The sequence below is a fragment of the Scomber scombrus genome, chromosome 2 (genome assembly GCF_963691925.1).
Source record: "Scomber scombrus chromosome 2, fScoSco1.1, whole genome shotgun sequence".
In the NCBI taxonomy this organism is placed as follows: Eukaryota; Metazoa; Chordata; class Actinopteri; order Scombriformes; family Scombridae; genus Scomber; species Scomber scombrus.
This window is the reverse complement of record NC_084971.1, coordinates 29,629,744-29,642,040: the sequence shown is the minus strand read 5'-3', so window position 1 is coordinate 29,642,040 and position 12,297 is coordinate 29,629,744. Positions and strand designations below refer to the sequence as shown.

Here is a 12,297-nt window from a genome sequence, read left to right as displayed (position 1 = left end):
CTAGAGGAAGTGTGCAAAAATGTGGTCAACTGACCCTGAGCTCAAACAAATAACCTTTCTGAATAATTGGTGGGTCTGAGGAAAGTTTCATGAACAGATACACGTCTGTTCTTCCAGCTTTAGAGGTGGTTGCTGTTTACCAAAGGTACAAAGCAATAGTATTATTTGTGTTTAAGGAGATGGAAACAAAGAATTTTGAATTTTCCTCTTAAAATATGACTAAAATGTTAATTGATTAAACAAATAGTTGGCTATTAATTTTCTGTCGGCTAACTAATCAATTAATAGACTAATTGTTGCAGCTCTTTAAGGAAGTTAAAGTTAAGTTATAAGTGACTGAAACAATAATGTAAAATGGAAGCATGATACTTTTGCAATATCATGATATTATGATAGCTTACATTTCAGTTATCATCCGTTTATCTAAAGCTTTCATTACATGCTGAATACAATGTGCTATTACCAGTTTACATTTTGGGTGACGCCAACGTTGTTAAATTTTTAATTCCAAGGTTGCTGATGTGTGTTTCATGTATTTCTGTGGTTATATGATATTTATGTGGTTTACTGTGCCGTCCTCTTCAAGCCGTTTTTCAAGCTGACACAGAACTGCAAACATGTTCGCGTGAGGACAACTAGTTTAATTATTAATAGAAATCACAACAGTCTGAACATGTCAGGGTTTACTTGTGGGGGTAAATTCTTTCTCTTGCATCATTTCTCTCTTCCTTGGAGACAACCATGTTACCATGACCTTCACTCTTTCTGCTCCATCTTCATTTAAAAACATATTTATGAATTATTTCGGATGAAGGAACCTACTCTTAAAAAATGAAATGACACTAGATTGATGTTGTGATGATCAAAACACTTCCAATATTTCACAAATTAACATTGGAAAGGTCATATTGTCAAGGCCTTGATTGATTTAACTAACTCCATGTAGTTTTTTTTCTTATTTACTAAAAAGTTGATTCAATTAATGGCACAAACAAGCCCTTAAATGCCCATAATTACCTCACTTCATCAACAATTTGAGGTCCCTCAGCTTTAAATCTGATTCATCAAAGCGGTCACCTTTGCACTCTCAAACACTTCATACTATTGGAGTTTGTTTCTTCTGATGATAAGATCTGATATTGTTGAATTGAACTTATGAGCCATTCTTCAAAGAGTATCACATGCACAAAAAATAGTTTTGGGTGGGCGTTTTGAGAGCTGCTAATGACAGGTTTTCCATCATCTTTATGTCACCATGCACAGATAATACATCTTAACTAAAGAATAGAGATCAAATTCATATATTTCCCCTAAAAATTGGGTTTTTCAGGGGTTCAGGGGTTTAACTGCTCAGCATTACTACCAATCGGTCTCTGCTTCTGCTTGTTAACAAGGTGTGCAGGGGGCTTACGCTTTGCGAGTAGGTGGGCGGAGACGCCTGAGAGCTTGTGGTTGGTGTTGGCTGTCCTGATCCATCTGGTAGAAAAACATCCTGAGTGCTTCGTCGTGTAACAACCATGGTGGCAGACCCAGCAACCTCTGGGAGAGAAAGAGAGAGGGAGAATAATGATGGTGAATGGGATGGAAAGGGGTTGGAAAACAGGAAAGTAATGGAAGATTGTAGCAGAGAAGGATGTGAGGAAAGATACAGTGGCGGTGTTTGAAGTGGAAGATGGGTAACATGAAGGAAAAATGGGAAAAAGAGGGGGATATGTGTGCATGGTCATATGAGGAAAAAGGGGTGCAAGGAGAGTGGGAGTTTGATAGAAGAGGAGAAGGAGAAGTCGGGTGGTGGGAGAGTCAGAAGGAGTGGATGAAAAGGGAGGCGATGAAGCGAGAAAGATTACAAGTGCAAGGCGAGCGAAGGCGAGAGTGTGGCAAAGTGAGAACCATGTAGGTTGCGGGAATAAAAGAGTAAAGCAGAAAAGAGAAGTGAGTGAGTGGGAGAAAGAGAACCTGATCGTGTTTTTAGCGATGGAGCAACACTGAAACATGTCAAAAGTCCCACAGCTACAGTCAGTCAGACGTAATGTGGGCACAGGGCAAAGCAAAGAGAGGAGAGCAGCAACGCCTACATGCTGAGCTCGATCTGCAAACTACTGCTGAAATATCCAAGTCAGTGCTTATCCACCTACAGTATCGCTCAGCCCACAAGTTGTAGGCTACTGTACTGCATGCTGCAGAAGCATGCCAACTACTCTGTCCTTATTGTACAGAAAGGCTCCACTGTGCATGAAATGAAATATGATTACCTTCATATACGCGTTGAGTTCAGGGATTCGGCTCTCTGCAATCTCTTTTTTGTTGCCAAGGAAGACCTTTCCTAAATAGAGATGAAAAACAAGGTGGCATAAGGTCAAAGGTTCAAGCAAGACTGAGTTTTAGATTTGAGGACAGCAGAACTATAAACAATAGGTACAAATAAAACCATATATAGGCCACTGCCTAACATACAAACTGCATTTATAAAAGAAGTACTGCAGATTCTGTGCACACATACATTTTCTTACGTGGTGAAGTGGAAATGGATAAATAAATTGACAGAATCTAATGCGCAGAGTTATTCTGTTGGGATGTTAGTCAATTTCACTGAGTGTGTGTAATTTTTCTGCAGTCTGCACATCTAGCAATGATGTGTTGATTGTATTCTTCTATTCCTTCTTTGGTGGTTTTCTCCCCTGCTATCTTTTCCTTTATTGTGAAAAACCTTGTAAAGCCTGTTTCAATATGAGTGCTACAAAATCACACTGACACGTATATCCATCAACGTCTGTAATATTTGTAATAGCGTTGTAGTAGCAGTGCTTTGAGTTGTAGCTAGTATACGCTGATGTCAGCATGCCAACATGCTCACAAAGGCAATGCTATTATGCTAATGTTTACCATGTGCAACATTTTAATTAAATGTGTTAGCATGCTAATATGTGCAAATTAGCATTTAACACAAAGCGCAGTATAGCTGAGGCTGGTGGGAATGACATTAGTTTTGCAGGTATTTAGTCATAAACCAAAGATTGGACAGTTAAAACCTTCACTTGACGATGGCACTAGAGGATAAGTTTTGGGATCATCAAAGTTATAACACTTCACCTTTAGGGGGGCATGAATATCTGCACTGAATTGCATGACAATCTAGCCAATAGCTGTTGAGATATTTCACTCAAAACCACAAATCTCGACCTCATGGTGGCGCTAGATGAGACTTCAGGGGATCACCAAAGTTGGCAGGATTCATTCTCTGGGAACCATGAATGTGTGAACCAAGTTAATGACAGTCCATGCAGTAATCTGGACCAATGGACTGACCGAACATTTCCATCTCGAGTCACACTGTTGGTGTGGCTAAAAGCAGAACCATGTGTAATCATGGCTTTGAAAATCAGAGAAAAAAAGGCTATGCATGTATATCTCTGTGCTTGTGTGCAAATCTTTAAGTCTTTATGTTTCTAGCTTCTGGTGAAAATTCTCCTGGAGTGTAAGAACAGTGTGTGTATTTATTGACATGTTAAACTGAAACCAAATGTATTTAATATCAGACTAGACAAATGTTCATCTAACAAACACCCTTCTTGACAAGATAGTGTTACCCTTCGTCCTTTATATCACACCGAGTCCAGTCAAAAATGATGAGGCACAGCGCAGACTCCTAATGATCTAAATCAGACCCCTCAACAATTCATGCAAGTCCATCTCACACTGCTGTTAAATCAAATTTAGCACAGTCTTAATGACCCTCACAATATTCAGCCCTCTCTCCTCTCTCATTTTCTCTCATCTCATTCACTCTTGAGCACAATAACTGACTCAATCACTCGCGGAAACAAATTCACTCATGTGCTCACTTACTGATGAATCATTCGCTCACCTCTCTCCGTCTCTCGGGGAGTAAAATGTTCCTCTGACCTTGACTCTATCACATAATGGTTTCTATTTCCACGTTCTATTGTAATGTCTACATGTTTAACCCAGATAATATTCCTGGTGGAGATCATTGATAACATACAGCAAGTAATTGAGGGATTAAATTGATATTGACGGGTATTTTGTAGTAACTGAAATCACAGATCTATATCCATCATAGGCATTTTGGAAAAAAACAAACAACATAGCAATGATGCTTGTTAAGAAAAAATAATTAAAGATGTTTCAATTTGAGCAAACAGGCATATATCCTTTTCCACTAGATTCTTTTCTGCTCCTACCCATCACCCATCTCCCCTCCGTCTCCCTCCTCCCGCCCCCCTGTCTCTCTTATTCCCTTTCCATCTTGATGAGATTTGGCAGCGCAATTAAACCCATCAGATCTAATATTATCCAGCAAACTCCTCAGTGGCAGATGCTAAATCAGAGTTTGTAGAAAAGTAGAACTTTCCTAATATAGCAAACGACAATGACTAACACTGCTTTAAAATCCTATGGTGACTTTATGTTGAAAAGTGTATGAGTCTTAAATATTGTTGCTTTTGGAAACAACAATTAAAAAAATCAACATGTGACTGCAGTTATTATTACCACCTTTTGCTGTTGATGCCTAATTAGTCTGAATAAACTATAAAAGAGGTCACAGAGTATAATATCAGATACTGCACATGTAACGTTGGTCCATAAGAAAAAGAAAAAAGAAAGCGAGATGCAAACATCAATGTTACTCTTAGTCAGACATTTTGATACACCATTAAAAACATGTATTTTAAGAGTTTTTTCATATTTATACATCGTTATAATATAAGCAAACAGTTCACAATCATGAAAAAGTCCTACTACATTTCATTGCATCCTTCACTTTTAAATGCATTTTCAGGATTTCTGGCTCATGCACTATATGGCAAACATAGTGCCAAGAATAAGAATCATTGGCGCTTTTTGCCCTCTGTCTGGCACACAACACATACAGTGAGCATCAAAGGAATAAGACACTCAGGGTAGAGATCAGAGAACAGCTAAAGCCTTGTTTTAACGGAACAAATCCTATCCAGCTCTGGCAGAGCTCCAGCCATAAGACAACACCGCAGGTGCAGCGTGAGGATGAGACAGATGAGACACTGAGGAAATGTGAGTCTAGAATACACAAGATCAGTCGTAGTTGGTCCATGCTGGTTCCTGACTCAGGAGAGTTGGGTTTTGCTTTTGGACTTTTTTACAAAAATCCATTGAAATCCTTTTCAGCCAAACAAGCAATTTTTAGGAATGTCAGAGTTTATATAGTCTAAAATGTGTTGGTTGTTGTTGTGAGAAGACAAGTAACTTCTGAAACACTGCTCTTTTCAACCATGTTCAATTTTGTACAAACTTCATGATCCCCACAGAATGAATCCTACTGACTTTACTGACTTTTCCTCTCGTGCCACCAGAACGTCAAAGTTTTCATTTATTCAGGATGACTTTGGTGACTTTTTATCTAACGCCATCATCAAGTCTACATTTGACTTTTTAAAATACTTCAGTTTAGGATCACAAACAATATTAATGACATTCAGCCTCAGTTGTACTTTATCTTTTTATTTCCTAATTGGCAAATATTAACAAGCTAGCATGTTAACAGAAGATGATGATAGGTAAAAATTACCTGCTAAACATCTGCAATATTAGCATTATCACTGAGTCTGTTAGCATGCTGAAGTAAGCATGCTTGTTTAGCCAAGTAATGAATCTAATATCTAAATAAATCTAAAAAAAACAATAACATTTTTCATTATTGTGTCTGTAACATTACTGTGTAGGCAGCAGTCGTGGTGATGTTATCGTTCTTATAATCAGATTACTGCTTTTCTGCAGGGATGCTCAGAATACACACATAGGCTAAGTGACGTAATGCTTTATGCATTTAACACAGTTCACTTACCGATACTACATACATATACTACATTTCATCCACACAGAAATAATCTGTGTGTAACTTTTGTGTGATTACAGTACAAAGCAGTGCAACCCGATTCTCCATCTAAACGCAATCTACACAAGCACACACCTCACTCTGTCCTCATCTTTCCTAAATCGATGGTCCGAGCAGCACATTCACAGCCTTCAGGCTCTTATTGGTGCAGATGTTGGTTTCCAGCCTCCGTTAATCAATAGTGACACTGACGACGGCTCCCAGACAGACAGACTTACGGGAAAACAACGAGCTGGAGAATAAAACTGGAGCCACGGAGCAGATGAAGACAAGAGGACAGACACAGACACACTAACTGAAGCCTGAATGTATGTTAAGTGAAAATCTTGTGTCTTCAGTCTCAATGATTTGGATATTTTTCATTCATTTGAAGGATTTCTTGTTCGGGCTGAGAAGGAAACTATTTAATAAACCAAATAAAATGAAAACTGCATGGTGGTCAAGCTAAAACTGTTATTATACAAGTATATATCTCTCCATAAATGCCACAATGACAAACTCTTAATCACTGTATTTAGCAATTTACAGTAAGTGAGTTTAAAACTGGCCTCTGCCAGCTCAGCATGACTTTGGGTTTTAAAAGCACTCTTCAGTCCCTCACTCAGTATTGCACTCGCTGACTCTTTCTAATTTAAAAGTTTCTGTTTGATTGTGGTCAGAGCAGGCGCTCCCTCCCAGTGCTTAATCTTCTTTACCAACAGCTCACTTGCTTGAGCCAATGACTTTTCTTCCATGGACTTCCCTTTAATTTAGATTATTAAATGTCCCAACATGCCCTGGTGGTGGTATTTCTTCATTTTTGTTCTTTCTCTGTTTTATTTCTCTTTACACAACTGAGCTCCTCATCTCGCAACTTTATATCACAATCCTGCTCCCAGTGCAAAAAAGGGGTTTTATAAGTCAGCATGAAGTAGGGGCATTTTAAACCTACAGGTCATTTGTTGTGGTCTGAATATGCAGACCATTTGGTAGAAAACCAAGATGCATCACTAAAAGCCACAAACGTTCACTCCATTAACTGGTGAGATGTGTCTCGGACAGCAGTGAGAACATAAATAAAAGGAAGAAGGTCCTGAAGAAGATCCTATTTGACCAAATAGCAAGAAGGCAATGTACTTTGTTGCTCTACTCCAGGTCAAATCTCAACTCATCCTCCAGTTAGCTTCTGGCCACTGTTGATCTAGCCTGCTGCATCCCACTATGCAAAGTGTACCTGGTTACTGGAGCCATTGAGCTCCAACTTACAGAGTAAATCTTGTAGTTGGGTCCACCACAAACAACCCACACCAGATTGAATGTGTGACTGGACTGAGACCGCTGAGTCAGTGTGGTTGTTTTAGTCTGCAATGGTACAATGGTTGTGTTCAGATCTGCCTAAATTAACCCTACCAAGTGGAAAACTTCCCATAGACTGATTCAACCGGACTAAGCAACATCGGGTATTGAAAACACTCTATGACACATCACTGCTTTGTACCTGTAGGTTATCTAATGTTTGTCAGTGTTCAAAGATCTGGATGAGCTAACAAATCATGGCTTTTCATAATAGTACAATAGGTAGTCACAACTGTCATATTGTCTACAAATAAGCTTTTACTAGAAATTGTCAGGCGTCCTGATAGCTCAATAGAGGCCTTTACAGAAATGAAGACCTTCAGGAAGCTGAACATCGCTATGCTTGTGTCAGAAATACTGCGACTTGTCTGTGAGATCGCTCACACGGTGTGAAATTATAGCACTTGCATACTTTTCTTGAGGGCAGAAGGAACTATACAATGCTAACAGAAAGCGGTTTTAGTGTTGGGAAAGGGATTGCTTGTGGTCTGAGGTGCTGCAGAAAGAGCTTCTTTGCATGAGAAGTCTAAAACCAAGAGAAGGTGGCTGACAGATACAGTGTGGGCCATGAAACTGCCAATCTGAAGGATGGGTGGAAACTAGTCTGAAAGATGAAGATGATGACTGTGGAGGAAAGGGATACCGCCAAACACCTTTTGACTTATTTCAAGTTTTATGTTATAGAGTCGGGCAAAGCAGCCAATATAAGAATTGGAAGACAGACCAAGGAAATGTGATTTTGGCGGATCTGACCATCAAACTGGAGCTGAAGTTGAAGTGGTTGGAGTACCTCATAAGCCATTTTAGACGTCCTTATTATATAAGTCTCCCAGTTAGTGTCGGATAGCTTGGGTAAACTGGAGAGAGTCATTCGTTACTGTGGAAACGGACATTTAGGTTCACTGCTCTTTCTGTTGCCATCATGCACCTGATAAGAGACTCAAAAATGGATGGATGGATGAATCTATCTCTTTCATCTCTCCCTCATCCTTTCCCTTCAGCGTTTTCCTCACAGTTTGCCTCCATATTCCCCCTGTGGCCTTCATCCGTCCCCATCCATCTGCTCTTTTCTGACTGTCAATCACTGTGGATCATGCTTACTTACTACAGTCGTCTGAATTTTAAACTGACCTTGTAAAGTACTCCCCAGTTGCACCACGACGCCTAATGTGAGTTTGAAATGCAGATTTTTTTTTTGACATTTTATTCCAAAATGCTTCAAAGACCTTTTAAAGAGAGAAATTATATCAGGCTGATAGAGCTCAGTAGTTTGTGAAGATGTTCACACTTTATTCTTCAGAGACTTTAATTACTCATTATGCTTTACAAATCACCACTATCCTTACAAAGTAACTTTTAAAGTTTTTTTTAATTCTCATGAATAAATATTTCCAGATATCTCACTGGAGAACTAGTGTTGCAATAGAGTATTTTCAGGGCCCAACTTCACATTATTATACAGCAACATGTGCCTAAAATATGCTGTCGCTATACCCTTGTGGCTTGAATAGAATTGGATTTACGGAAAAGTGATTTCACACCAAACTTGGCTAAATTGTAATCAAATCTGTGAGGATTACAGCTCTAATTATTCTTTGCTACATCCTACTGTACCATAATTTAATGTACAACTAATGTGTTGTGAAATTCATATAGCTAAATCTAATCATGTCTCAATCCACTTTAAACTCTAGTGAACAAAAATAAGAGGGTGTGTTTGATTTGTGATATCTGACATGATAAATCTGTGTCCAACAGCAGAGCAGACCTTGGCTTTTAATACCGTGATCAGATGGGTTTCAGTTCTTTGGACCTCAGGGAGGAACGTCAGCCAGCTGTCACCATAAACTCAGTCTGCTCCTCTTCATATGCATGAAGGGAAGCAGAGTGAGTGTGCATTGAAAGGTGAAGGTTACGGAGTGACGAGGCAGAAATGATGTAGTATAGTACACTGAGTACACTACTCTGCATTCAGTCAGCAGCAGAGTCAACATCACTGTCAATCACTGTGAAATAGCAGCCCTGCTGATGCTATTATTCTACTGTATGTCCTCTGTAAACCAAAAAGAAAATAACTATCATTAATAAATGTCAGTTAGTAAAGAAGTTGTGCAGTTTACGTAGAAATACAACTTTGAGAGCAAAAATTTACAGAAGACAACCGACTACAGTCCGATATCCGTACACAGTATGTGTGTGTGTGTGTGTGTGTGTGTGTGTGTGTGTGTGTGTGTGTGTGTGTGTGTGTTGGTCTCCTGCTGGATTTCTTATAGGAAGCTTAAAAAAAAGGCAATAACTATCCCAATCCTTTTCAACTCTTCTCTACTTTTACTCTAGCTGTTTGATGTCAGTCGTAACCGTTCAAAAAGAAGAAATAACACAAAAAGTGCATTTTCTGTTAAATATTTGCTGCATTATTTTCTGGGGGTTAGTACTTTGCCCTCCGACCTCCCCACTGGTGCATGCTTGGTCATTTTATTCTTACAATTTACGTGATAAGTGTTAGCAAATCATGCCTACATTGCCAAAAAAAACCAACCTGTTATGATTTCTTAAAGCCCAAAGGGACATCATCAAATGTCTTGTTTTGTGCGACCAGCGATCCAAAATCCAAAGATATCAAGTTCACTATCGTGTGTGATGCATAGAAGCTTCAAATCCTCACATAGCAAACAGCAAATATTTTGCATTTTATCCTTTAAAATGACTGACATGATAAATTGATTATCAAACCGGTTGCCGATTCATTTTCCGACATTAAATAGGTCGTTGCAGCTCTACTGAAGGGTAATCTATCTCATGATCGAGACACTATTTTGGACATTTTTCATTTCCTTGTTGTCTTGCAGCAGCTGTTGAGGCCTCAACTAAAAAAAAAACTGTCAGTGCTGTAGGTTCAAATCACAACCAGCTGTCAGTAATGTAATCAGTATTAGTAATTAATTATTATTAATTAATGTCTTTTGGTCCTTCAGTCCACATTGTCTGAATTTTGACATACAGCTTCAAATGTTTCTCATAAATGTATTTAGCAGCCCTGTTTGCATTAGTCTATAGAAACATTTTATATTGACAAAGTCCTGCATGGTAGCCTCACGCACTATTCATCTTGCCAAGAAAGCAACTTAACATAATTTGAAATCAAACTCCGTGACTGTTTACATAGTTTGGGTCAGAGATTTCCTCATGACTGTCAGACTTGCAAAGATTCAAATCAGAATTAAAGGGTGTAAAAAAAAAAAAAAAGTCTGAGCGAGCCGATAAACATTTGAACAATGTGAAATATGACACTGCGTTGAATATTGTGACGTGATGTGCCAGCCTTTATCAAAGGAGACTCACCTGGAAGAGTGGGCAGGGCGCAGGTGTTGGGAGCAGGTCTGTCTGGGTCTACGGGAGAGTATTTGGACTCGAGGACCTGGTGGAGGTTGAAAAAGTCTCTGTACCTCCTGTAGATCAGATATTTACTCCCTCCTTTAGTCTTCACCTCAATCACAAATCTCTGGGAGAGAAACAAAGGTATGAATGTTAGAGAAAGAGATTTCTATTGTCTCTGTAAAAATAAAAAGGTTGTTGGTTTCTTTTTCAAACTTACATAATAGTCAATGAAGCCTTTTTTCTCCTCAATATCAGCGATGGTGGCGCTGATGGGGATGTTATTAGGCAACTGGTCAAAGTCACTGAAGAAAAGAAATCATTTGGTTAGAATATTATGTTACACTTGAGCATAAAACTCAAATAAACATCAATTAGTCCTCAAAAATACAGTAAAACAACATTGTTACATTGCCTGTCAATCAAAAGCAGCTGCAACTGCATACTTTGGCTTTTTGGGGCGTGACTCATACTTATGTCAAGTCAAATATGTTCTGCTGCATGATTTCAGTCTATAACAGAAACAAAAACACTATGACTTTGTTTATAAAAAGCTAAAGTATTTAAAAAAACTTTAAACATGCGCAGTAATCCGTGGCACAGTCTGACAGTCCGCTTCTAGTTTCATTATTACCACCGTTGTATTTTAGGCAAAGGAATCAAAGAAAAAGTGAACTGAGTTATGAACTAATATAAACAGATGTTCTGATATAACAACCAGTAGCAAAGGAGAAAAGGGCAATAATAATAATAATACTTTATTACCTTTTATTACCAGTTTATGGGTGTCACAGACTGTTAATTAGTATTATTAGTTAGAGTTTTTAAATGTTCAGCACACTCACCTTTCATCTCGTAACTGCTGCAGCAGCGACATGGTGTTACGCGCAGTATCGACAGCAGACAAAGCGAGAAAACTTCCAACTTCTGTGCGAACAAAAGCGCAACTTAACAATGTTTCAAACGAAGAGAAACAGTCTTGCTCTGACTGACACTGCGTGTGCGTGTGTGTGTGTAAAACAGTCTGTTGGCGCAACTGTGCGGAAACAGGCAACAGGAAGCGAGAGTTCCCCCCCAATGAAGACCAGAGGATGGTGCGCTCATTTAGCCGGTGTGCGGTTTGGACAAGGGCGGGGACAGTCACTTTAAACTGGGTGCAGGTGGCACAGATGGAAGCAGATAGGATGCAAAGTGAAATCAGCTGATGATCAAACAGCAACAGGTAGAGTGAGTTCAGTTGTGGTGAAAGTCCATATTATAGGGTGAACTATTTGTCCCTATAGTTGTATCTTACCTAGTTCTATCAAACATTTTGTTATCTAAAACTTTTCTAAGTCACTGGAATATTGTTTATGATGCTCGAAACATTTAAATTCAAGACATTTAAAAAGTTCAAACATAATTTATCCTCCCAGAAACCAATGGTGGATAATCCACATACCCATGCAGAGCCTGTTTTAATCGAGCGTAATTTTAATTACTCTCATAAAAAGTAGAAATTCCTTTCACAGCCATTGTTATATGGTGGCAGCAAACATGTCAGAACAGTTCACTCCAAACCAAAACCAAAACTAAATGCATGGCTAAAAACGACTACACTGAAAAGAGAAGTGTGCTTTTTAAAATATTTTGCTGTGGTTTCCATCTGTTTGAGTGTATGCAGCTTTCATTCGTCACTTTACTCATCTTTAAAG

At 38.8% G+C, this 12,297-nt stretch overlaps 1 protein-coding gene across 1 annotated transcript in view; it reads right to left on the bottom strand.

Moving 5' to 3' along the window:
* ncf4 (neutrophil cytosolic factor 4) overlaps positions 1-11,602 on the bottom strand; it is a 39,413-nt gene extending 27,811 nt beyond the window's left edge. The window contains exons 1-5 of the mRNA XM_062429696.1: positions 11,449-11,602; positions 10,824-10,908; positions 10,571-10,730; positions 2,253-2,323; positions 1,412-1,539 (exon numbers count right to left, since the gene is read on the bottom strand). Coding sequence (XP_062285680.1) covers positions 1,412-1,539; positions 2,253-2,323; positions 10,571-10,730; positions 10,824-10,908; positions 11,449-11,480 — 476 coding nt within the window. The 5' untranslated portion in view covers positions 11,481-11,602. The remainder of the gene's footprint in view (positions 1-1,411; positions 1,540-2,252; positions 2,324-10,570; positions 10,731-10,823; positions 10,909-11,448) is intronic.
* Positions 11,603-12,297: the final 695 nt, after the last annotated feature.